Below are 26,412 nucleotides of genomic sequence, written 5' to 3' on the forward strand. Positions count from 1 at the left end.
ACAGCTGCCAGAGTTAGCAGCTGCTGGAGCTACCCTCACCTTAGCTTTTACGTGACCTGATGGCAGCGGGAGCCCTCGCATCCCTTGGGGGACACACAGGAGTTCCCAGATCATGGACAAAGTGCCCAGAAGCTCAAGAACATCTCAATGAAGTGGAGCCCAGAAGCTGCTGTGTCTGCGGGCTGCCTCGGTGAGCTGCCCTCCGGGCCTGCCTCTTGGGCTTAGTTAGGCCAGAAGGCTGAGCACATTTCAAGAGGCACTGCAGGTTATTATCATCAAGTTAACCTGAATTCAATGAAGGGAACAGAGTTCCTCAATAGATTTCAAGCATTCATTTCCTCTTCCCCTTAGCCTGCTTTATCATTTCTCTGCTACAGCTTAGTTTCTTGCTGCTTTTCTATGGACAGCAGTTGTGAACCAATGATGTTTATCAAAGGCTTTAATGTATCAATATTTACAATGGCAGCACCATTTCCCTGCCTCACTCGATGAAGGCCTGGGGGTGCAGTATCCAGCACGTGCAGCCCAAAGCTCAAAGAAAACAACCGCTTGGGTTGCCATGGGGGACAAGTTATTGCTACTGATTAAGTTTTTATAGTTTTGCTTCCCTTTGGAGTTCCCTGAGAGGTTAGTAAGTTTTTTAGCCACATCTATCAGACTAGATGATGCCATTGGGTTTGCTTTTGTTGGACTGTGGGCCGGCAGGAGTTGATAAGGAGCAATCTGATCCCTCCAAAATCTATGAAAGATTATGCTGGGGGGGAGGTAGCACAGAAATCACTACAGTATCACTACATACAGTGTATTTTGCTAACATTTGCGTATACATACTGAGACTCAAATGTGCTTTATTAGGACAGCCCGGAGAGAGCAGAGCAGAGCACTGTAGCAGGTATGTGTGTTGTAGTGCCATGGCAGAAATAGAGGAGAGAGCTCAGTGGAGCATCCCTTTATCTCTCTATCTTCTCAGCCACTAAGCTTGCACTTGTATATAAGTACTTCAGTCCTACACTGGTTACTGTATGAGTTGGTGTAAAATATTGGTGTACGCTCATACACGTTGTCTAATCCCATTGTAAGAGCTGTAAGTGTTGTCAGTGTAATCCAGAAGCATCATTTGCATTTCCTGTGACTTATACTCTGTGAACCACAGTAGATATCCCTTTGTCATGTACAGTATGTTTACAGTGCTATTTCTCCTTTTTTCCTTGATGACAGCAGGCATTCAAGGTAAGGAAAGCACAACTTTGGTTGCTAGGGCATGAAAGTACAAAATATTATACTCCTTCCTATAGCTGGGCATTTCTGGTCTACTGTTACAGCTGTGCTCAAGAGCAAATCCAGTGGTCATTTCACTCTTTTTGTTTCTTTACAGTACCGAGATGCCTTTCTGCAGTTCATGGTTGATACAGCAGTGCTTCTGGGTGCAAATGCTTCACGAGCTGAATCTGATATGAAGTCAGTTCTAAGACTGGAAGTTAAAATAGCTGAGGTTGGTAATCTAATACAGGACTGAAGCTAGCTTTTACAAAAAATTGTGCAGTCCTTTTTCAAAACGGAAAGCTATTATATCAACAGCCTTAGCAACAGTGGTTTTCAGAAGTAGAAGGAAAGGAGCAGAACCTGATGAAGAAAGGATGAACAATATTCCTCCCTTAGTTAATTGTTAAACTGATTATTTTATTCTCAGGGGAAAAAAGCCTTAGCCAAATACTCTTGGTCCTTTAAATTGTTAATATGTCAACAGGCTTGCTAGAGATAAGCCTGGGGGTGGCATGCCAATGTTTGAGGGGTGGTGTACTAATGAGGTCCTTCGGTCTGCCATCTCTGTGGAGGTAGGGGATGGAGATCCATGTGGCAGCAAAGATGCAAGGGTTATGGATATGCTAGAAACCACGGAAGCTCCTGAGAACAGTCATGTAGGAATTAGGTCTTGTCCTCCAAAAAGGTGGCGGGATCAATAGCCCAACTGAAGTGCATCTACACCAATGCCCTGGAAGCCATTGTGCAGCTGGAAAACTAGGATATAGTTGCCATCACGGAAACGTGGTGGGATGACTCGCAGAACTGGAGTGCTGCGGTGGATGGCTGTAAACTCTTCAGAAGGTATAGGCAAGGAAGGAGAGGCAGTGGGGTAGCCCTGTATGTTTTCATTGTCTAGAGCTTGACGACGGTGACGAGAGGGTTGAGTGCTTATGGGTAAGAATCAGGGGGAAGGCCAACAAGGCAGATATCACGGTGAGAGTCTGTTCTCGACCACCCAACCAGGATGAAGAGGCAAATGAAATATTCTAGAAGCAGCTGGGAGAAGTCTCACAATCGCTAGCCCTTGTTCTCGTGGGGGACATCAACTTAGCAGATGTCTGCTGGAAATGCAATATAGCAGAGAGGAAACAGTCTAGGAGGTTCCTGGCGTGTGTGGAAGATAACTTCCTGACACAGCTGGTGAGGGAGCCAACTAGGGAGGGCGCCCTGCTGGACCTGTTGTTCATGAACACAGAGGGACTGGTGGGTGATGTGACACCTGGAGGCTGCATAGCGATCACGAAATGATAAAAGTTTTTGATTCTTGGGGAAGTAAGGAGGCGGATTAGCAGAACTGCTGCCTTGGACTTCCAGAGGGCAGACTTTGGCCTGTTTAGGAGCCTGGTTGACAGTGTCCCTTGGGAGGCAGTCCTGAAGAAGTTGGGCAGAATTTGAGTCCCTGCTGTGCAGCTATGTTGTGAATATATTGCTATGTAATCAAGAAGCAGACTGGGCTAATTCTCTGAGGAACAGTCTAAAAGCAGTGAAAGACTGAGGTGGGATATTTGCACTTGGTAGTGAGAGGGCGGTGGTTACAGTAGCACCACAGTTAGTTCCTGAGCTGCTTTCATGGAGCACGCTGGGAGAGGGGACGAGAAACTCCAAGAGTTTTAATTTAGGGGACCAACAGAATTTACTAAAGCTAAGCAGATTTAAATCTGGTGCTCAGTTCAGACTAATTCACTTGGCAACATTTTTGCCCTTTTGTGGAGTTTAATTTACGCATTAGGACTATTGCAGGGTGAAGGAATATTTCTGCTTCCCCGTATCCCTGTTTCAGTATGGCTAGTGCAGGAATCCTGCTCCTGGGAGCTGCAAGTCCACTGTTGTTCCCACTTTGAAAGCTAGAGAGAAAAGTTAGCCTTAATGTTGGGAAACTAGCAAAAGTTACAGCTACAAACTTGACGCTAATTTGCAGAACTGCCAGCTGAGCTGAGTATTTCTTCATATCACCAAGGAAAGAAGTTATCCCCTGTGAAATGCTGGGTCTCCTGTTAACAGAGGAGTCTGTTGCACAGGACAGGTGATGCAGCAGATGACTTTTCACTGGGTTCTGCTGTTGCAGTCCACAGGAGGAAAGGCAGTGATGCTTCTTAATGGTGTGTGTATGCAGAATTGAGGGCCATCCACAATAGTAGTAAATCAGTGTTTCCATCTCTCTGCTGAAAGAGATGAAATTTTGTCAAACCTCTAAATAAAGCCCAATATTCAGCTTCAGTTACCTAGTGTGGATGAACTAATGAGCAGATACTTCACTGTGACCCAGTAAACTTGAAAACGAGAAAATGTTTCTGTTTATCGGTGATGTGATAAGAAGATGCATCACTACCTCTGGTCACTCTAATGCTTTACTTAAAAAATGTCTTACAGAGCTTTAATCCACAAAGTATACAGGTGAAGTTGCCATATATGATGACATGGATCATGTAACAGCCTTCAGGATCAGTAATGCATACCATTATGCAACAAGCCATACTTGCTCATGGTTACCTAATTTCCCTTTAGTACGAACAATCCTCCTAAAATATATCCAGATATTAGACATTAGTCCAGGGACATGGATTGTTGCATAATCCCTAATAAGCACAATGGTTTATATAACATCTTACTGTGATTTCAAAGCAAATAGTCTTTTTTGTTACTTAGGCTTTTACTGTATCCTGTGTTCCTCTGCGTTCTTTTTAAGTGAACGTATATAATGGAGAACTTGCGTGCTCAGGAAGAGACAGCAAGAATAAAGGGAGAATATTTTGGATATAGGAAGAAGTGGCATGCTTCGAGAGAGTTTGTTGTATACTAGGAAGATTTCAATTACATTTGAATTACTGGAGGAAGAGGGAAAGTTTTTAGAGGAAGGGAGCAAGTGGGTTCAAGAAGAGTTTAAAGATTTGTCAGATAAATGAAATTTGCAGAAAGGGAGAAGAAAGTAAATTTTTTCTGTGTGGCTTGAGCAATAATAAAACCGCAGACACTGGAGAATTTTGGTTGGAGAACTGCCAGCTGTCTGGTTAGTCTGGCGTCAATCTCTGTCCTCTTTAAACTGCACAGTGTACAGCCTGTTGTGTAGGATTTACCTTACAGTGGGGCTGGAATTGCCGTCAGGAATTCTTGTTTCTCTTGAACACTGTGAAAATTTTGAGCTATATCTTGTACTTGGTTTGTTTTTCTATTATGAACTATATTGCCATCTTGGAATCTGAATGTCCCTTGTCAGTTATAAAAGGACTTGCTTTATATTTAGGATTTCTTTTGCTATGTCCATGGACCTTCACGCTACAGAGGATCCTGAGGTCTGGCTCCTCTGGTCACTCAGATGAGAGGCCTGGTTGGAGAATGCTTTAATTCATGTCTGGCCTATATACCCAGGTTTTCTGCTATGAAAATCAAGATGGCAGGATAAAATGAGGAGAAACTTGTGTGTATCTAGCTCTTCCCTCAGATGGAGTCAGGCCATAGCAAGAACGTGTTCAAATCCAAGAGATGAGATGTGCTTCCAGCATACCTATCTCAGATTTGACCTTTTAAACCATATAGTTTGGAGCTGGCTTTTGCCTGACATGACGGGATGAATAAGTATTAATGGTCTAGGTGTGCTTTTCTCTCTTATGAATCAACATGCATTTCCTCAGTATAATCAGAGCTAAAATTGGTCTAATATGTTCAGAGAAGACATGCAGCTCATTAAATTCCCCAATAATGAGTTAAAACTGACAATGAACTGCGTTCCGTTTCTCCTAGTTAAATGCCATCCTCAGAAAGGGAAGTTAATGCCATGAATGCTTGGAAAACAGGTGGTGAGATATTTCTGCACTGGGATTATGATGGACAGTAATGATGTAAGAGTAGATCCCTGCAAGATAATCCTTGTTTTGATGGTTTGGTTTTGTTTTGTTTTTTTTTTCCTCCCAGATCATGATTCCATATGAAAATCGAACAAGTGAGGTGATGTACAATAAAATGAACATATCAGAGCTTAGTGCCATGATTCCACAGGTTGGTTGGGGTTAATTGCAAAATTATTTTTTTAACATCTGACCTATATAATTAAAATTGCCTTTAGTGTGCAGAGCAGCATGTTAAATGAATAACATTAGGAATGTTTGTACTCAATTACAATACATGTTCTTTTAAATATAGTTATGATTTTACCGAGGTATGAAAACATATGTAGTGAAAAAATGCAATAGTTTTTTGAATTTTTAATAAGTGAAGCTTTAAAACTATTAGTCTCAAAGGTGCAACTTAGTTAATAAATCATCTCGCTTCATAATCTGCTTTAACTAGCCTTCTCTTTGTCATTGCAGTTTGACTGGCTGGGGTACATCAAGAAGGTGATTGACACCAGACACTATCCTGAGCTCAAAGATATAGGTCCTTCAGAAAATGTGATTGTCCGTGTTCCCCAGTACTTCAAAGATTTATTCAGGATACTAGAAAATGAAAGGAAAAAGTAAGGATCCTATGATGGTTTCACCCACACTTCTGAGGGGACATCAAATGCTGGGCTTTTCCTGTTTTTTTCAGGTGCTTCAGATGTTTTTGGAATCAAATCTCTAGGCAAAAAGTCTGTTTGGTTTTGTCTGAATGAGGATATAGATATTAGCTTGTGTGTAGCAGGAGAATTTGCAGTTTCAACACCTTTCTTTTTTTACAGAAAACACAGGTTGCAGTAAAGCTGCTCTTTCCAGATGCATTCAGCATCTCTTACTTGTATAGGGTCTTGTATCTTGTGAAATCATTTACACCTGTAGAACATAGTTGTAAAATGCAGGTGGCTCAGATTAAATGTAGTAGATGTGCTTTGCACAGGGAAGCGAGACAGCTTTGGGCAGTGTGATGAAAAAGTGTACGTGAAGATGACATCCATTTTGAAACATCAGTATTGATGACCTCTAAGTGATTTCTGTGATAATTTGCTCTCTGCTGAGGTGTGGTGCTGAACTTTAAAAAAAAAATATATATACTGTTAGGCTGCTGTCTCCAAAAAACCTTCTTTGCTGATTGTACAGTATGGCCACAACTAAATTTACATTTCAGAAAAAAAGACTAATTCAGAAGCATTATTCTTATATTGTTGTTCTATGTCTCCAGTGGCAGAATGCTTACATTAATTCCTAGTACCTGTAAAAATAACACACAGATCAAACAATAAGTAAAATAATGATGATTGATCTGCCTACAGATCATCAAATGTCCTTTCTTTATTCAAACAAATATCATTAGTGTGCCACCAATCTTAATCTACTGAAGAAAGTCTTCTAAATGGTTTGGGCTGTCCATGCTTTGTATTTCAAAGTTAATTACGTCAGTGGGGATAAAGTGGTAATTTAGAGGATGCGTATGTAGCAAGACAACAGAGAATTAGTTATTCCCTGTGAACAAATACACTTACACGCAAATATATTCTGTAACTACAGAGTAAATACCTGGAGACTTTTTCCATTGGGGTCTTATTCAGGGAAAATCTGAGTATTCAAGAGGAGTTAAGCCAGCCTGTGTGTCATGGCAGAGGGAGGCTGGAGTAATGACCAGAAAGAATGGAAATGCCCGTCTTCAGCAAAGCTCGAGACCTGCTTCCTAACTCCCGCAGGTCGGGAGGGTGGGCAAAAGCAGTGTCTGATTTCCAGTATATTCACACTGCATATCTTATAGCTGATAATGGTTTAGGCATTTTCTGCTTAGTCTTACCCTAATAAATTTGCATCATAAAATGTTAGAAATGGCAAATAGTGCTAAACTCAACCCAAGCAGACTTCAAATTCTTGTACATAAAATCCATCCAAACAGTTACTGCATGACAACAAAGATCATGTTTATCTATTAGATGATAACGTTCGTTACTTAAAATGTCATAGTCTGCTCCAGAAGTAACCTTATTATCTGACCTGAGAAAATTAGATCATCTTAATGGAAACTCCTAACAATGAGGTCTTAAAATTTACCTGTAGGGTGAACTCTGAAAGCTTAACAAGGATATTTTCTTTTAGGTAATCTCATTTGTCATTCTCCATATGATATTTTAAAGGTTAAGTTAATGCAAACAAGATGAATTTGGTTTGTTACAGTAAATATCTAGGCCAATCAAATTCCTAGAAAAGCATTCCAAAATTTTAGGTTTCCTTCGGTGATTAGAACACAAATTAACTTATCATTGTTTCAGGAGATGCAGTGTCATTAGGAGAAGCAGGTACTTTTACCAAGTTCATATTCTTTCCATTTACAAATTTTCTATCCCTAAATTATACTTTTATTCCAATGCCTTGAGTGTCCCCTTCCCAGATGAGCACCCTGCTGCCATGGGTACCATTCAAAATAGCACAAAAAGATGGTTCATGCCCCAGTGATCTGGCAAAGTACTCTGTGAAGTTTATTCCAGGTGGAGGGAAGAATGGAGAGAAAATTAAGTCTGGCTACAGAAGCAGTTCTCGGTGATGGAGGTGACAAGTCATATGGACTCACAATCATCATATTAAAAACTGCTCCCTTGGAGAACCTGCTGAACAATCTTGAATTGTGAAATCATTCACATGGCAATGTTACCAGAAAATAGCACATTGGCAGGGTGTAGAGTGAATTTAGCAGAATAAGGCTGTTACTTACTTGACAACCTTGCTGCATATAATCAAGTTACTGTGTGGAGCTTGAAATATGTGCAGTGGTGTGGTTTGGAGGTGTGTCTGAAATTCCCAAGCTGGGGCACTGCTGTGAGTCCAGCCCAGGAGCATGGCTCTCTGTAGCAAGCTGCCCAAGAAACTGAGTAACTAGCCTGCAAGAGTTTCCATTATCCCTGGGCTAGCTAGCCTAAGTCATGTCAGGTGTTCAGTGCTGAAGTCAGTCACACCCTCTTCGTAAGAAGTCTTCGGGGATTCCTTCAGTTTTTTAGTGTACTGGCTAATTTTTAATGGAGTTTATATCTATTACAGGAAGAAGTGGTGTCTGTTGAAAACATAGATATAGCTGTGGTAGAAATGAGATAACGGCAGAGCTCCAATACAGCTGTGCCATGTGAGGGGGGAGAGGGGGCTGTGCTGGCACCAGTTAGGAGCCCCTTATATCCCTTCCCCGTTACCTGTGTGATGGTGCTTTATGTGTGAGCCATAACTAGGATACAGTAAATTGTGTCCTTGTTGGAGATGTTTGCAGCTGTTGAAGGAAGCAGCTTTATCATTTTCACAGATGTCAGAATGAGTATCTGTTTTCCCTTGCCTTACCTTACCCCATCTTTGCAGTACGGGACAATTAATAGAGAAGTACTCTGTATTCCTGCAGCATAAAAGGAATTTTCTTTAGAAAGGGATGGGGGCACTAGATCTCCTTTCTGATCTCAGCCTGACTCTGAAAAATTAGAGAGAGAAGTTACAATAATTTGACTTGAACTAGTGCCTCTAGCAATAGAGACAGAAGTTTTTCAATACTTATAATTTGATTCATGACTCAATTCTGAATACAGTTTTCAAACAGATCTCAAAATTTGTCAAAGGGATCTTTTTCTTAAAATGTCAATTAATTTGTCCATCTATCTCATATTAAATCTATCCTCTTTAATTGACACTGTGTCTGTTGATTAAAATATTACAAACTCTCAGAATTTTACGTGAGCAACCTACTTTGTTCCCAGACAGGGTAGAGAGTTCTTTAGTAGACATTCATAAGCACCGGTATAATTTTAACTGTCCCAGCAAAAAAGCTCTCTACCACTTCCTTTGGGAGTGCGTATCACAATAACGGTCATATTGGTTAAGAGTGAACCTACGCTTCTTTCTGTAACAGTCATTTTGAAGTTAAAATAGGGGACTATGTACTGTACTCTTCTGAAAGGTTACAATAACAAATGCCCTGGTCTCATCAAAGGAGCAGAGAGGATTTGTATGTTTTATTTGTGTGTTGGATTTTTCTCCATGTGAAGAGGTTAACTTCTCTGAGCCTCAGTGAACTTATTTGTGAAACTGGGATGAAAATCACCCCAAGATATGCACTGGAGGCATTTTGTAACCAAAAAGTGTCAGTTTTTAAACCAAGTGAAGATGACCAATTGATTTTAAATTTGTATAGTTAGCCAAAAAGGTAAAATGTTCATCCCCAAAATAAGTAAACAAATTCAGATAAAATATGATTTTGTTTTGTTTTGAAAAACAAAGAACACTGCCCCTCAAACAAACAACAACAAAACCCCTCAACCTTTCCCCCCATTGCCCTCCTCTCCCCCCAGCAAATAAACATACCTCTGGGCTTTGAAGCGAAACCTTCCTGTTTTATGCACATATGCATCAGTGGATCAGTGTGATTACAATCAGGAACTATTAAAGCTCATCAGGCAGCTTGGCTTTAGAACATGTCAGCCTTCTTTTCCTTCCCAAATTAAAACAAACCTCAATTAATTGTGGGATGTTTCCTGAAACTGACAGCTGCCTTCATTACTTATGCCTGATAGAAAAGTTTTTGAGTTCACATTGATATTAGTGTCTTTGAATAAGTCACCTTTTTGAGACTCATCCTTTACAAATTTCAATCTTTCAGTCACTACCAATTTGACAGAGGTTTCCCAACTCAAACATAAGGACAAACACCACTGGATGAGAACAAGAAGCACACAGAAGGGAGAATTGATTTTTTTGTAGCAATTAAGTACTAAATTGTAACACATAATTGGTTTATGATATTGGTCTATTTAGCTGAGGTTTTTACCTAGACTTTTGGTCAAAATTAAATCTTTAAACCTTTTAATCTGTAGGACTTGTATATATACTGTTTTAGATCCACAGAGTAGTTACTGCAGGAGTAGAGATGCTATCCAGCTCTGCTGAAATACCTGAGACAGATAGTTGTGAGGCTTGTGGAGTTCGAGTCGTTTACAAAACCAATGAGAGCTGAGCACTTTTAGGGTTCTTCAGTTGCCATTGAGTGAGGTAATTCCACATTGTTGGAAATGTGTTAAGTGGAAAATTTATACTTTCTGGTATTTCATAGGTTGGAATGAATTTTTAATGACCCTAAGCATTATCTCAAAATGGTTTGATCACCTAAGCAGAGCTAACTGTTTTAGCTTTTGTAACATGTACTGTGTTATAAATGTGCATTATTCATGCTAAAAAGCTTTTTCAGATATGTTTTACGATTATTGTGGGGATTTATGTGTACTATATGACATATCTGTATACTGAAAGAGGGAATATGCCCAGCGTAAGAGATGAGGAGTATAAAAGGCAGGACATATAAATCACAGCAATTCTCTTCTCCCCTGTAGAAGACTAGGAAGACTAGTGAGTATCAGGCCTTTGAGGTGACAGTTGGCTTGAGACTGCACCCTCAAGTTTTCCTGTGTGAAATGAGTTGACCACACTTCTGACCTATAAGTATATGCAGACTTAACTGATGAGTAAAACAGGCTTTGCCCAGGCTGTCACGGATGCACAACTGCCGTGCAGGTTCATGTGAGTATGCACACTTGCGCTAGCTTCAGTTCAGCTGGAGCAGCCTGCAGGGACAGCCAAATCCAGCGGCACTGCAGAGCCCCTGCCTTCCCTGGCCACTGACCACTGTGCCTGACCACACTGGTCCCCAGTGCACATCTCAGCCAGCACGCAGAGACTGCACAGCCTCTCATCTGCTTTTGGTGTAGTGTCCCGCATGGATGTGTGCACACTGCTGGGTTTACTGGGTTATCATGTGCTCAGTCACTGACAGACAATATGTAGCTCTGCTTGCCTTAAACCTCTCCATTCTCAGCTCTTTATGACTTCCCTGTCTGAATGACCAAGAGTGTAAACTTCCAGCAAACAACATATCTTGAGCTGGAGGCTTTGTGTGGGTGGACTGGAGCTTTGTTAGAGGCAAAACTCAAGTTATGGCTCAGGCGAATGCTGCTGTGAAGACAACACGCCCACAAAGTGTGTTTATAACCTGTTATGATTCAGAGGAGGGGACAGTATGGGATGTGTCCTTGAACGAAGCTAATGGAGTAACACCGTAACAACAGCTACACTGCTCCACACCTATGGCAACAGAATATTGCAGAAATGGGATTTTTAGAGATGGGGGAGTTTTTTAGACGGTCTATAACAGCATCTTCGGTTGCAAAGGAGCAATTTTCCTCCCTATGGAAATATCTATGGCCTGCCCAAAATGTTATGTATATCCTAGTGTAGAGCAAACAACATTTGGATATCCATAGCTTTAGAGCAATGACTACCCTTGAAAAATATGTCATGTGTAAGACAAGATGAGAATAATACGTGTAGGCCATTATTGGACTTGTTTTGAGACTGTTTGAAGTTGAATTGTGTATTTCACAATGCACCTTTACCTCATAGAGCCACTGCTGAGCATGGAGAGAACTCAATCTAGACTAGATAAATCCTCCAGTCAAGTGCTTGAAGTTTTAGAGAAAGGATGTCAGGTCCCCTGGGAATTTTAAACAAGTTCATCCTGGATCTCTCAGCCTCAGCTCTTATGAGATTCTCATCACTGAGAATTCTCTTTTTTGCTATTTCAATTACCCATCTGCAAAATAAGAGTGGTAATACTTTAATAACTCTGTGGGTAGTAAGAATTTTTAAAACCATATTGACAACTTCTAATGAAAGATACAAATATGAGATAATGGCAGTGTATATGGGATGGACTGTTATCTATTCTGTTTCATAGTTACAATTCATGTGCCCTACTAATGAGGAGAGATAACATTCACTTTGATTTACAAAAGAAAAATCAGTTATTTTCTTATTTCTGGATATAACTTTTATGCAACTATTATTATGACACAGTTCTTGCCACTTCTATGGAAAATGAAAACTGCCTTTTGAAAAAAGCATTACCTAAAAATGACATACTAGGATATGGACTCATAAATATCCCCTAGAAGATGGTTATCACGGTGTAATTATGTATTAACTGGCTGCAATCATACAGATTCTTCTCTGTATCAGGGATTTATCAATGTGGTCATCACTCATTAATTTTCAAGGTGAAATTTCCACCATTCAGTTGAAATGTTTGTAGAGATATTTCTGTGATTGTTTTGTGGTACATCATATGTATTTAGATGTCTGATAAAAATATGTCTGATTTCACAGGACTCTTGCCAACTATCTGGTGTGGAGGATGGTTTATTCAAGGTTATTTAATCTCAGTAGACGTTTTCAGTATCGGTGGCTGGAATTTTCTCGGGTAAGTTAGAGTTTTTATAGCAGTTACAATGGTACTAATGTTGACACTATTGGTTTCCCTTAGGGTTGCTTATACCTTTGCAAAACATGAAATGTTTTGTGCTGGATAAATTTCTTGAATAAACTTTTTTTTGTTGAAGATTCCCTCTAGAAAAATTAAGATGTACATATTCCAGTATATGACACTAAGGAGAAATGTCTTTTAGATTATTTATTATTATTTAAAAACCTTAGTCTCATGCAGAACTTCAAAGCTGGAAAGTTTGAGTTACGTGCCAAGGCTGTGACCTGTGCTATTCCTGTAGGCCAAACCTGTTTAGCCAAAATCTAAGGTTTTGAAAAAAACTACTGTTTACGCATGTGTCAGTCTGACCTCGGTGCCAGGGGAGGTTATGGAGCAGATCATCCTGAGTGCCATCATGTGGCACGTACAGGACAACCAGTTGATCAGGCACAGTCAGCATGGGTTTATGAAGGGGAAGTCCTGCTTGACTAACCTGATCTCTTTCTATGACACGGTGACCCACTTAGTGGATGAGGGAAAGGCTGTGGATGTTGTCTACCTGGACTTTAGTAAAGCCTTTGACACCCTTTCCCACAGCATTATCCTGGAGAAACTGGCTGCTCACAGCTTGGCCAGGTGTACTCTTTGCTGGGTAAAAAACTGGCTGGAAGGCTGGGCCCAAAGAGTTGTGGTGAATGGAGTTAAATCCAGTTGGTGGCCAGTGACAAGTGGTGTTCCCCAGGGCTCAGTACTGGGGCCAGTTCTGTTTAATATCTTTATCAATGATCTGGACGAGGGGATCAAGTGCACCCTCAGTGAGTTTGCAGACGATGCCAAGTTGGGTGGGAGTGTTGATCTGCTGGAGGGTAGGAAGGCCCTACAGAAGGACCTGGACAGGCTGGATCATTGGGCTGGGGCCAACTGTATGAGGTTGAACAAGGCCAAGTGCCAGGTCCTGTACTTGGGTCACAACAACCCCATGCAATGCTACAAGCTTGGGGAAGGGTGGCTGGAAAGCTGCCCGGCAGAAAAGGACCTGGGGGTGCTGGTCGACAGCCAGCTGAATATGAGCCAGCAGTGTGCCCAAGTGGCCAAGAAGGCCAACAGCATCCTGGCTTGTATGAGAAACAGTGTGGTCAGCAGGACCAGGGAAGTGATCGTCCCCCTGTACTCGGCACTGGTGAGGCCACACCTCGAATACTGTGTTCAGTTTTGGGCCCCTCACTACAAGAAGGACATCGAGGTGCTGGAGCGTGTCCAAAGAAGGGCAATGAAGCTGGTTAAGGGTCTAGAGCACAAGTCTTAGGAGGAGCAGCTGAGGGAGCTGGGGTTGTTTAATCTGGAGAAGAGGAGGCTGAGGGGAGACCTTCTTGCTCTCTACAACTGCCTGAAAGGAGGTTGTAGCGAGGTGGGAGTTGGTCTCTTCTCCCTAGTAACAAGTGATAGGACGAGAGGAAATGGCCTCAAGCTGCGCCAGGGGAGGTTTAGTTTGGATATTAGGAAAAATTTCTTCGCTGAAAGGGTGGTCAGGCACTGGAACAGGCTGCCCAGGGAAGTGGTTGAGTCTCCATCCCTGGAGGTGTTTAAAAGACATGTAGATGTGGTGCTTAGGGCCATGTGGTGGACTTGGCAGTGCTAGGTTAATGGTTGGACTCACTGATCTTAAAGGTCTTTTCTAACCTAAACAATTCTGTGATTCTAATAGAGCTCTAGTAAAACAAAAGTCTAAGATTTCAGCTTTTCTAAGTCTGCTCAAACCTCTCATGCTGTAGTGCTAGCTTTACACAAGCTCTAGCACATCCATATACCAGCCGTTTCCACAGAGAAGCTGATCAGGCGCCTTCCAGCTTAGGGTTGCAGAAGCCCCAGAAGACGTTAGTTACTGCCCCAAGCTGTGAGAGCAGAGCTAATTATCTATTAAGTAATATGGGCATTTATGTAAAACCATGAATAAAAAGCCACCCTGATAATCCTGTGGACAGCATGAGGGCTCGTTAAGCAAACCAAGGATGAAACTGAATCTGAAAGGTGTTTTGTCTTGTTGTTTCCAAGCCACTTTAGTTTAGATGGTGAACTTTTTGGTTGTCATTATGAAAATTAGCTGCTCAGTGACATCATGACAACAGGAGGCTGTCATGATGACTGGCAGTGATGTGGTACAGGAGGTGGGGCTGCTCTGTCCTCCCTGGTGAGGCATGCAGGTGGCTAATTGAAGCACCCATAATGTCTTTCCTTGAGTCGTACTGGAATAGTTCTGAGTTGATCACATACCTAAAAATAAACTCCAGTAGCTTGATGGAAACTACACAGGAAAGGCAATCTCTTATACTTCTGAAATCATATTCAAATCAGTCTTGTTAAAGACACCATTTTCTTTGTGCAAAAATGTGAGAAACTGGCTGTCAGAACCACAGCAACAAGTTTGTAAGTGTGTCCCCTCCTGGGACATTCCTTGCTAGCCAGGTAAAATAGATTTATGCTGGCCATCAACCAGTCTGCAGCATAATACTGAGTTATATTGAGCTTTATTATGGCCAGAAAAATTCCTGGAAGGAAACTTTAAGCTTTGGATACTGTGCATTTTGATATGGTAACTAGCTGCTGTCACGTCTCTGGGTACTTTCTCCAGAAGCTTAGGGAGAAATCTAATTCAAGTTGATTCAATGCTTTTTAACAATGTCATGAAGGGTTTCATGTAAGTGGTTGTGAAAACTTAAGAACAGCACAGTAAGGGCAGTGAGTCAGCAGCTTGTTCCCACTATCTGCCCCTGGGACCTGGAGATGGAGAGTTAGTTAAGTGCAGTAAACAGCAATAGCTAATAGTTAACAGCTAAAGTTAAGCGCAGTAAACAGCTCAGGGGAACAGACTTCACAGGTCAGCAGAAAGGACATGAGAAATGGAGTCCAAGGAAAAGGCTTTGTTGAACAGATTTGTCCAGCCAGAGGCTGAAGGACTAAAGACACAGAGGTCCTTTGGTATCATAAAAAAGACCCACCAACCTCTTGCCAGATAAGTGAAGAAAACATTAAATAACTACTAAAAAGACATGACCTTTAAAGCAAAAAATATCTTTTATTCATTCATTCATTAATTCAATCAGCCTTACCCATCATAAGCATAGTATTTTTTTCACCTTGTTCTCATTTTCTATTGGTGGCTTTTACATCTTACGTGTAGAAATCTTGGCATCAAGACACTTAAACTCTTTGCAAAGAGAGGGAAAAAGTCATGATGAAACTTCAGAAAACTTCAGGTTGAGAAATAGGACAAACCTGCTGACTCTAGAGAAAGTGCTATGATTACCACATCAGCAACTACCAGCAGCTCCTTTGCGGTGGCACTTTGAGTCCTAGCAAAGGTGCAGTGGCACCTGAGGAAGAGATCACTTAACTGTGTTGTGGAGCTCTGAAGGGACTGGGAGGTCTTGAAACCTGCTATTTATAGTCACTACCTGGAGTACTGTGTTTTAGAGTGGTACATTAATATTAGGAGGACCATCCCAAGGGAGTTCTAGTTGGCTATTGTAACATAAATATCAATAAACCAGCTGTGAGATATAATCTGTTCCTCTCAGCTCTATTTTTATTGGTCTCACAGCCTGTGCAGCCTTTCTGTCCTCCTTACAGTCAAGCCTCCCTCAAAATAATGATAATTATTATGTTGTAATAATAATATGTCACAGTCTAAAAGCCAGCTCTGTCTCCTGACTCTTTCTGCAGCTGATGTGTAGTCAGAGCTTTCAGAAGGAATTTCAAGCTCTGATGACTAATGCCACGACTCCCTTTCTTCCTCTGCATCGGGAAAAAGCTCCATTGTGGTTTTGCTTGGACCCAGGAGAGAAATTTTCTTTCTTTTTTTCTCTCCTTCTTCTTCCCCTCCCCCCCCCCCCCCCCTTTTGCGTGCTGCGTTATATATGAGGGTTGAAGAATTTGGAAAAGGAGTTTATTTTCAAATTTGGCTCTGTTTAGGAATCTATTACCTTATTATGTATTGGTTTGCCTAATGTGGTTTTCTTATAGAAGCAGTGTTCTCTCTGTCATTGAAAACCTATTAGTGAACATACAGTATTAATAAAAAGTGTTTGAAAATGCAATTCACTGGTGTATTTAAGTATGAGTCATTGATTAAGCTTAATTACAGACAATATGATGGAGAAAATCAATCTTTGAACTACTAAAATATCTGACCTTCAATAGCTGAGGGTTAAGCTACTCTGGAATTTTCCAGTGAAATCTTGTCCTATTGGAAAACAACAAATCCAAACCTTTCAGTTTTGCTAGAAATTTAATCTTGGGCTCAAAGGAAGAGAAGACTGGGAAAAAGATGATTTTCAGAAATTGCTAGATCAGTGCTTAAGAGGCTTGTATAATCTGTGAGAGGCCAAAATCCTGTCCCGCCTGAGCTGGTCTAGGTGTTGACTGTACTCTGCTTTCACACAGCTGACAGGTGTTAACTACTGGACTGGGATTTTTCTTGTTCTCTGTGGAAAAGCTTAAGAAGTTCCTTAAGTGGAAAGGGAACTCCTTTGAACTTTGAAAACAAAAATGTTTCTTAAATCAGCACTGCTATTGCTTACATGGACCCATATTGTATTTTGTTGTGTGTACTTTTTTTTTTAAATGGACTTCTACTTTGACGAGAAAATGTAACGTTAACTGGGTAAGCTCCACGGTAACAACATTCTTCCTGTGAGAAACAGAAACCAAGGCAGCAATGTGCTTGAGCTCTGTTTTGCCTTGTTCATTGGTGTGTTGACCATTCTTGACTATTTCTCTTCTGAAACTCATGTATGGTGGTGCAGGGACATCATCAGAGCCTGGAAGCGCGTATTTAACCACCATTCTTTAGTAAAATATGCAAGCTGTTCTACCAACATCTTTCTACCACAACACAGAGCGAGATTTTTGGGGGGCAAACATGGATTCTGTGTTCTTGATGATTCAAACCTGTTTTCTCCTGAAAATACTCTGTTTGGGAAAGGGACTGAAAGCAACTATTTATTTTACACAGGCTGTGGTAAGAGTAGATAGACAGGTAAATGGCAAAAAGGTGTGGACACATACCTACCAATGTTAGACATCATTAGTCAGTACAGATAAGTTCATGGCAGCGGAAGGCTCTGTAGGAGGTGTTTCATAACGTCTGACCTCATTTTCATAAGGTTGATCTCCCTAGGCTTCTCACCTAGTCAATGGAGAGAGAGAAACTTTTTCAGGAGATATCTCAGAGCAGGGACTTTCTGGAGGAAAGTGTCTCTCCACTGAACACAGAAAGACTACCAAGATTAGCCTAAAGTTGGCACTTGGGAATGTCTTCCCATAACTAACCCTCGAAGCCTAGCCTCTCTAAGTCATTGCCATTGTACTGTTTCTAAGTTTAAAATCTTACAGCTATTTTGTGGGGTTCAAAACTTTTGTCATAGCACTTGATGAAAATAGAAATAACTATGTATTGTTATGGTTTTATTTTGATAGCTCTTTGACAAATATGCTTTAGACTATACTGTACGTGAATGCAGACTTGTTCTTCTTAAACAATATGATGTTATGACCTGCTACATGCACCTGCCAACAGGTGATCCATGGAACCACAACTTTGCTGCCCCAATGGGAAAAATGTGTGGACCTCGTTGAAAGCGCGCTCCCTTATGTTGTGGGCAAGATGTTTGTGAACGCTCATTTTCAAGAAGACAAGAAAGAGATGGTGAGTCCTTTGAGACCTCTGTCTAGAAACTTTTAATTAGTAACTCCTCCCCACAAATTGTCTCTGATGTTAGACTGAAGTTTAAAAAGAGACAAGAATCTTAAACGTGCTTTAACTGAATTTAAAAAAAAAAAAAAAAGACAAGGATAAAACAGAACAAATTTGAAGAAATGTCACCTTTCTGTCCATCTGGGCACTGCCCATTCTTTCCATATGCAGCCCTTCGGACAAATATGTAGCCAGATCAAAAACAGGCTGAGCAGCATTAATTTGCGTAAATAACGAGAGCCAGGCTGTGCAGGTACAGTGAGGGGATATTGATGAGAAATGGTTTAGTGTAGCTAGTGTAACTTTTTATAGTAAAGTTTTTACTGACTAGATGAAGACTAGCCAAGATTTCTCTGCTTCAAGGCTACCCTTTTAAAGCTGACTGTGCCACACCTGTAGTCTAAGCAAGAAAAGTGTAACTGATGTCTGGCCCAAATTAAGGGAAGCTTAGAGCCATGTACTGAGAGTTTATACTTGTGATTTGGATTTTTTTTTTTTTGCTTGACAGTGAAAGAATGTATTCTTCCACACTGCTGAGTCCAGAGAATAGCTTTTAGCTGGATGTTCATCCTCATTTTAAAACTTCAAACATAGCTATGTTATCACTTCCCTTAATAATATATTCAAATGATTAATTACCCTTCAGAATAATTTATGACTTATTTTCAGTTCATATTTTTCCCATAGGGTTTTCCAATATCTGCTTTTCCAGCCATTGATTTTCCAATGGTAATCAGTTTAAAATTAGCTAATTTAGTCATTGAACTTAGCTCTCGGTGCAGGAGAGGCACAACTGTTCAGGAAACATGTGAAATAGCATCCTGCGCTGGGAGCGACAGCTCTCTGATAGTCCTGCACAGCCCTGGCTCAGTAGCCTGAGTTTGTCTGTTTGACTTTCTCTAGTTTGACTGTTTTCTCAAGGGAGGGACTCCATTTTAGACAGACCAACACTCTGACTTGGCTTGATCCAAATCTTTATGACATGTGTTTCCCTCTCAGGTTCTGCATTTCTTTTGCTCCTTGCCTTCAGCTGGAGTTTCCTCTCCAAGATCCAGCTTTTCAGTTCCCTGATTCTTCATCAAGTTTGTAATGTGCTATTTGGCAGTTTAGTGGCAAAAACATTTCTGGGATATTAAACAGTATGACCTCTGCACAGCATAAGCAAGAGAAGGACTATAAGAAATGTACAGTTTATGTAGGGGATGAAATTTTTTCATGTTTGTGTATGCGAGGGAGAATTATGAGAAGCTGATAGAGTAGAGAAAGGTTTTCTGTTGAAATGTGACTTAATTAAAGTATTTCTTAGCATGCAAATTCCTTTCAGACCAAATCTTTAAAAAAAATCTGAATTCACAGTAGCATCCATAGTAAGAAATGCATATAAAATTTACAGTGAGATCACAAGATTCAGACTTATAGTGAACTGCCCATGGAGATTAACATTAGATGCAGGTGAAATTTGTTGCAATCCATTTAGAAGTGTGTTTTTCAAGTTAATAATTTGTGCTGTTATCATTTTCATTTCACTGGTTTTCTGGTTTTCTGTTCTATTTCTTTCTTAAGCAGTAAGAAAGCACTGGAGAAAAACACTCTTGTGCAGATTTTTTTTTTTTTCCCTGGCTCATGGTGTATATCTGTCTATGATAAGCAAATCCTGAGTTATGGATAATATGGATTCTTTTTCCTCCATGTTTTGTCACTGATGTTTCATACCTTAGATACTTCTCTCCTTTTATCAAGAAAGTCATTATTTGTGTCTAAATATAGCACTGTTTCTAACCCAGAGTGCCTGCAGTGTTTCTTACAGCTATGCCTGAGCAGTTTCAGTAATAACTTTGATAGCAGGAATAGGTTTCTCCCCCTGCCCCCTGCAGCTACAGCTGGTACATAAAGCCTAAGTATACACCAGGGTCTAGCTGCAGAGCTTGAGGTTGAACTTGTAACCTCCAAATACAGGGAGTTCACCTCATTAGTGCACTAAGTTAATTGAGTCAGTGCTCTGTCATCAATATCTCTAAGTTACCCTATTCCCTGGGATGTCGTTTACTGTGAATGTTGACTCTTTAGTCATATTTAATGCTAGACCTGTTCCAGCTGTCCCGTATTGTCCCTAAAAATAAGAAAATGTTTTTTGAAAAGGGTAGGAAAAAATTAATAATCAAAGGAGCTTTGCTATGTTTTGTCTGGCTCCACCACAATTAAAGAACAGTTCCAGATTAAAATCTACATTAGATACATAAATGGCAATTTAGCTAAAGTTAACGTTTACTTTCCAGGGTTTAGTCCCCACTAAATGACGTTTCAGAGCCACTAGATCTATAGAATAAAATTCCATCGATATCTGGTACTTGACATTTTCATTATTTTTAAATGTAACATAACTGATAACACAAAGATCCAGTAAGTCTTCATGTAATGATTATCTGTCATGTCTTGCGCTATCTCAGCTCTGGTTTGGTCTGTGCTAAAAGACTCGAGCAACAGCTGGATCCCCCAAATTGCCTCACTCTCACAGTGTTCTCAGTGACTATCTGTCATGAGGTTCATCTATTGATATAACCAGAAGCAGCTGATGATATACACCTTTCTGGTCTGTGCTGCCAGACAGATGCATAGGCATGAGGACATTTCTGCTCTTTAGACTGATGTAATGCATCTCTTAGCCATTAGATTTCTTGTTTCCTGTCATTTCAGGATTTTCTTAGTGTGCATACTCACTAAACGCTCCTATTATTTTTTTTTTTTTTTTTTTACTTGCTTGGGAGATGCTCATGGCTTTGTATAGGTGTCTGAAGAAGCAGTCAAGCTAAAATGGTTGTGGGTTTTCCTAGCTTTGCACAAATGCAAGCTGTCACTGGTGGTTCAAGACCACAGAAGCAGTTAGAGCTGCTTAGTGTTGTGAGCCATGGCCTCTGTCCCTGCAGTAAGTAAAGGGTAGGAGTATTTCACAAGTACAGCTAAATACAGGCTAAATATTTGGATACTGCTTTGTATTTGGTTCATGATACTGTCAGCCCAAATTTAGTCCTTTGGCAATATTAATAAGGCATGTTTCAGTGTGACGTAAACCAAACAAGGCTACAGATGCTCTCTCTGCAGAAAAGGCTTTATCTGTGCAAATGCCTTGCAGCTGGCTTCTTCTGCATGGGCTAGTGATCTAGAACTAGTGTCACAAATCTCCCCAAATCACTGCAAATCTTCCAGTATTTTTTATGATTTCAAGACAGACATTCTCACAATTGCAACATGAAAGGATCAGCAAGGAACAAGTTGTGTGGTACACCTGAAGGAAAAGAAAATGGAAGGAAACATTTTCAGAAGTGTCTGAGGACTGGAGAAAAAAGAAATCGGCATTCAAGAAAGGACAGCAGATACTGTCTGCTTTGAAATCATTAATGGTCTAACCAAATCCATCACTCCTGCATGCGCCAAACCTTTTCTTATAATGATTCTGCCATGACATATTTTACTGGGGAGGGGTTTGCTAAATGTTTTGCAGATGGAGGAGTTGACTGAAGGAATTCGCTGGGCTTTTATTGACATGTTGGAAAAGGAAAATGACTGGATGGACTCTGAAACAAAAAACAAAGCTTATGAGAAGGTAACAAATATAAACGTTGAATGGCTAAAATCCTGTTATGGTGAAGATTTGACTTGAGTGAGAACAGAATGTCATCAACTGTACTTGCAGTTCCAGTTTCTTACCTATCATTTTGTTTGTAAAGGGACACGTGCCACATTTGTTTTGCTAGAAGCTGAGCTATCTGAGCTCCTGCTTCTCTGCTGAAGATATTTTTATTACCTTTTTTTTCCTCCTTTGCCTCCATCTTTCCCCATTTGGCTCTGGCTAATGTAGAGTGTGAGCTCCCTTCAGATTTGCCTGTAGAGTGGCTTCTCTTGACAAGGTCTTCATCTTGATTGGGATGTCAGGGGTACACCAACCTACAAACAGAAAACGGTGTCTAAAACATCTGGGACAGCTGAGGGTGTTTGGTATGAAGGTGGAGGATCAAGCCTAGAAGGGATATGAGAATAGCCCAGGTCTCGTACCTTCTCCAGTGTCATGGTGGGAGGCCTACCCTGAAAGCCATCTTCCAGGAGTGCAATGACCATGCCATCTGAATATGTCTCCCAATAGTATAATGCCATTTATGGAGTGTTATGATCAAGGATGGCATTACTGATCCTGATTACTTTTAGATGGAGTGACAATAAAATGCAGGTAAAGGTGAAGGCAGGAGGAGGTACTCAAAGCTCCCTTTTCACTCTATTCCAACGTTTACAGCATGTGATAAGTGGAAAGGGAGCTTATCCAAATGCAGAACTCTACCCCCAGAGCAGCAGTTGGAAGAGGCATAAACAAAAAAGAGGGGAGGGCAATGTGTAGGACTGTCTCCTTATTTGTTGAGGCAATGATATATCAGTGAATTCGTAAATACCCTCTTTGAATAAACTGACATGAAAGTGCAGCTGAACTGTTCCTGCTCATTCTGCTTGAATAAAAATAGCGGTGTTTTGATTTAAAAACAAACAGGGACTTCAAAGTTTTTTGGTAATTCTGATGAAAAGGCTGTTGAGACACTTTATCATTGGAAAGTTTTAAATTCCATATACAGCCTATTTACATTTTATACAGCAGTGCTCTTCACAGATGTGCAAATGAAATAGACTTGCATAAATGCACCAATAAACTCTATAGCAAGAGAACAACAGTAGGATGCCATTTATTTCCTGCTAACCTGATGGTAAATGGACTGCAGTTATTACTTCTTACTGGCTGTTATGCTTGTTTTTTACCAGAAATACCCTTAGAAATATAATGATCTGTAATTCAGATATTTGACAAATTTCGTGCGAAATAAGAGCAGGAAGATTTTTCTAATTATTTCCTTAATAGACATATTTCTATGTACCTTTACAGGTACATGCAAGTCTGATGATTTTTCTAGCAAACAATCTGCTTAACCATTTTGTTCAAAATTTATTACCTGCCTTTCAGCAGAGAAACAATACAAGCATTGCTACAAACTAATAAACTCCCGAAAATGCTCTCCCTTTCCCAATTTAGGGAGAGTTTTGTTCAGAAGGTAGGTTACATCTTTTGTAGGTAGAGATGCCTGTTTCCCTCTGTTGACGCATTTAGAAAGGTTATGGCACTTCCTTCCCAGTTTAGGCATCTTATTTAAGTTTCTGAAGTTAATGGGGCGCGTCTGGGCCGAACAATGCATGACAAACTAAATTCAAGCAATACAATAAAAATAATACTACAAGCCATAGTACTACGAACAGCAAATGGTTTAAATCCATTCTCACTGAATTGAACAACAATTTTATAGTTTACTGACATAGGAACCAAAGTCAAGCTTATAAGCCACAAGTGTTACGTAATGACTTAGAAATTGCCACAACAATTATGCTGTTGGATTTACGATTGTAAGTTTAAGTCTGGATTCACAGAAACAGCTACTTGGCTAGAAGTAAACAGTCTAGAGAGACATTTTGGTAGATTTCCAGACATGGTGTTTGTCCGTGTTTATTGAATACTATTTATTGCTAATGATAGGTATTGGATTTGTCCTGGGACATTTGGATGGGGTGTTTTTAATTCAAGAAATAGATTCATTACATGTATGGTCAGATAACTCACTGGGAAAATCTAAGATTTATAATAAAACAGAACCTTCAAAATCTGTTATTCTGTTCCAATTAAATCTCATGAGCCCAGCACATTATGCTGTCACTTCTTTAATACTTATGCTTTAATAAAGTAGCACAGAAAACAGGAATTTTGGAGTGAGGATTGTTTGGTTGTTTAAAAAAAAAACAGTATTACTTTATTATATAGATCTGTAAAAGTTACATTTCTTCATCAATAAGTGTGTCCTGGTTTCAGCTGGGACCTGTGAGGATAGTGCAAGTGCCATGGATTTCCCAATTTAGGAAGGACCTTAGTTTGTTCTTGAATTGAAGAGCAAGTTGTATCATTCCGGGGGGTCTTCTCAGGTTTAGTCTTCATTTTGCACCACTATCAAAATAGAGACTAGTGTTATGACAGAGCGCAGTGGGATGCTGAAGGTACCTTCTTTCACACAAAGGCCAGAAAGGACCCCCTGCTTTGCTGGGCTGAGCCCAGTAACACACAAAACAACAGTTCTAGTTCTCTGTGGTCACTAACACCTCTGTGGAATTTTTTTATTAGGGTAGGATATTCTCCTTGGAAATAAATTTCAGTCCTGTGTGAGCATCTTCTGCTTGTTTCTATTTCCAGAAAAAAGGATGGCACCTGTTTCATTATTAATCTGATATCCTTCTACAATAAGGTGACCTGTCTAGTGGATGAAAGGAAGATGGTGGATGTAGTTTTTCTGGATTTTAGTAAGGTTTTTGATACTGTCCCTCACAGCATCCTTCTAGACAAGTTGTCCAACTGTGAGATCAGAAGGGACACTGTGTGCTGGGTGAAGAACTGGCCAAACGGCAGGCCTCAAAGGATTGTAGTGGATGGGGTTACATCTGGATGGTGACTGGTCACCAGCAGTGTTCTGCAGGGCTCAATCCTAGGGCAAGTTCTGTTCAATATTTCTGTCAATGATCTGTATGCAGGAGTTGAATGCACCATTAGCAAGTTTGCTGACAATACTAAACCAGGAGGTGCTGGTTACTCTCTGAAGGGACAAGAGGTCTTGCAGAGGGATGTAGATAGCTTGGAGCATTGGGCAATGATTAATGGGATGAAATTTAGCAAGTCCAAATGCCGGATTCTGCACCTAGGACAGAGTAATGCCGGGCACAAGTATAAATGGGGAGAGGAGTGCCTGGAGAGCAGCCCTGCAGAAAGGGATCTGGGGGTGCTGGTGGACAGCAGGCTCAACATGAGCCAGCAGTGTGCCCCGGCAGCCAAGAGGGCAAACCGCATCCTGGGGTGCATCAAACACAGCATAACCAGCTGGTCAAAAGAGGTGATTATCCTGCTGTATTCAGCATTGGTGCAGTTTCACCTTGAGTACTGTGTGCGGTTCTGGGCTGCACAATTTAAGAAGGACGTGAAGGTCCTTGAATGCATCCAGAGGAAGGCAACAAAGCTGGTGAAAGGGCTGGAAGGCATGTCTTATGAGGAGCGGCTAAGGACATTGGGCTTGTCTGGTTTGGAGAAAAGGAGGCTGAGGGGTGACCTCATTGGTCTCTACAGCTTCCTGAGGAGGGGAAGTGGAGAGGGAGGTGCTGATCTCATCTCCCTGGTATCCTGAGAATTAACTGCAAGTCCTCTCCGTGATTTGGATACTCACTGTTTTGCATGTTTTCTGCTGCCTGTTTTCTGACTGATGCCCACCTTTCTTGTGAACTTGTCTGAAGCCGAACTTGTATACCTTGCTGTCAGCCTGATGCTTTGCAATCAAAGGGACCATTGACCTCCGAAGGACTTATAAAAAAGTCCCTCTGGTAGAATCAATGCTTGAATTTTGCTTTAGGCAGCCTGTCGGCTCCATCTAATCACTGAAATGTTTCGCCTTCTGTGACTCTCTTTGTGTCTATTCTGTTTTTTTAACAGAGGGGACACTACTAATTTGATGACCCCAAACCATATTAAAAGGATCGAATCAACTAGTCCATGTGACACAGGGAACAATTGTCTTGCAGCCTTGATTTCTGAGAATCACCCTTTTAGCCCTTGTATACTTTGGAGTTGAGGTTTGACTTTCCCTCTGTAGCAAAACAATATAATGAGATAATATCTAATAATTTCCTTCTATCCTCCCTCCATTCTTCTCTTTCTGTGATCAAAACATGGATTTAAACCAGACCATCTGAAAGCCAGCCTTGCAAAGAAAATTTTTAACACGGTTAGGTGACTCGGTCTGTCTCCACGTGCAGTTCTCACCTAGCTCTCTGGATGGAGCTCATGCTGCTTCCAAACGAGCTCCGAGTCGGAGAGAAGCATTCTGCTCTGTGCTGTGATGCTCTGTTTTCTGCTCTATCCTTCCTTCTCTGCTCTGTGCAAGCCTTTCTTTATTGCTCTGTATTTGACTATCATCTGAAATTTGCTTAAACTATGCTTGTTAACCTCCCGAATTTTCAATGGAGATCTGTGATTTAAAAAAAAAAAAAAAAAAAAAAGCAAAACGTTCCTCTTCTTGCCCTTTTAGCCTCTCTCTTTTGTAAGGGTCATTAAATTTTTCTCTCATTTG

At 40.7% G+C, this 26,412-nt stretch overlaps 1 protein-coding gene across 1 annotated transcript in view; it reads left to right on the plus strand.

Moving 5' to 3' along the window:
- The window catches only part of PHEX (phosphate regulating endopeptidase X-linked), a gene marked incomplete at both ends in the record, with an annotated part of 109,780 nt that overhangs the window by 31,356 nt on the left and 52,012 nt on the right, over positions 1-26,412 (plus strand). Inside the window, 6 exons of the mRNA XM_082337844.1 lie at positions 1,376-1,492; positions 5,215-5,298; positions 5,610-5,755; positions 12,378-12,471; positions 18,050-18,178; positions 21,726-21,827. Of these exons, the coding sequence (XP_082193970.1) occupies positions 1,376-1,492; positions 5,215-5,298; positions 5,610-5,755; positions 12,378-12,471; positions 18,050-18,178; positions 21,726-21,827 (672 nt within the window). The remainder of the gene's footprint in view (positions 1-1,375; positions 1,493-5,214; positions 5,299-5,609; positions 5,756-12,377; positions 12,472-18,049; positions 18,179-21,725; positions 21,828-26,412) is intronic.

This window comes from Platalea leucorodia, assembly GCF_965183815.1.
Source record: "Platalea leucorodia genome assembly, chromosome: 2".
NCBI lineage: Eukaryota > Metazoa > Chordata > Aves > Pelecaniformes > Threskiornithidae > Platalea > Platalea leucorodia.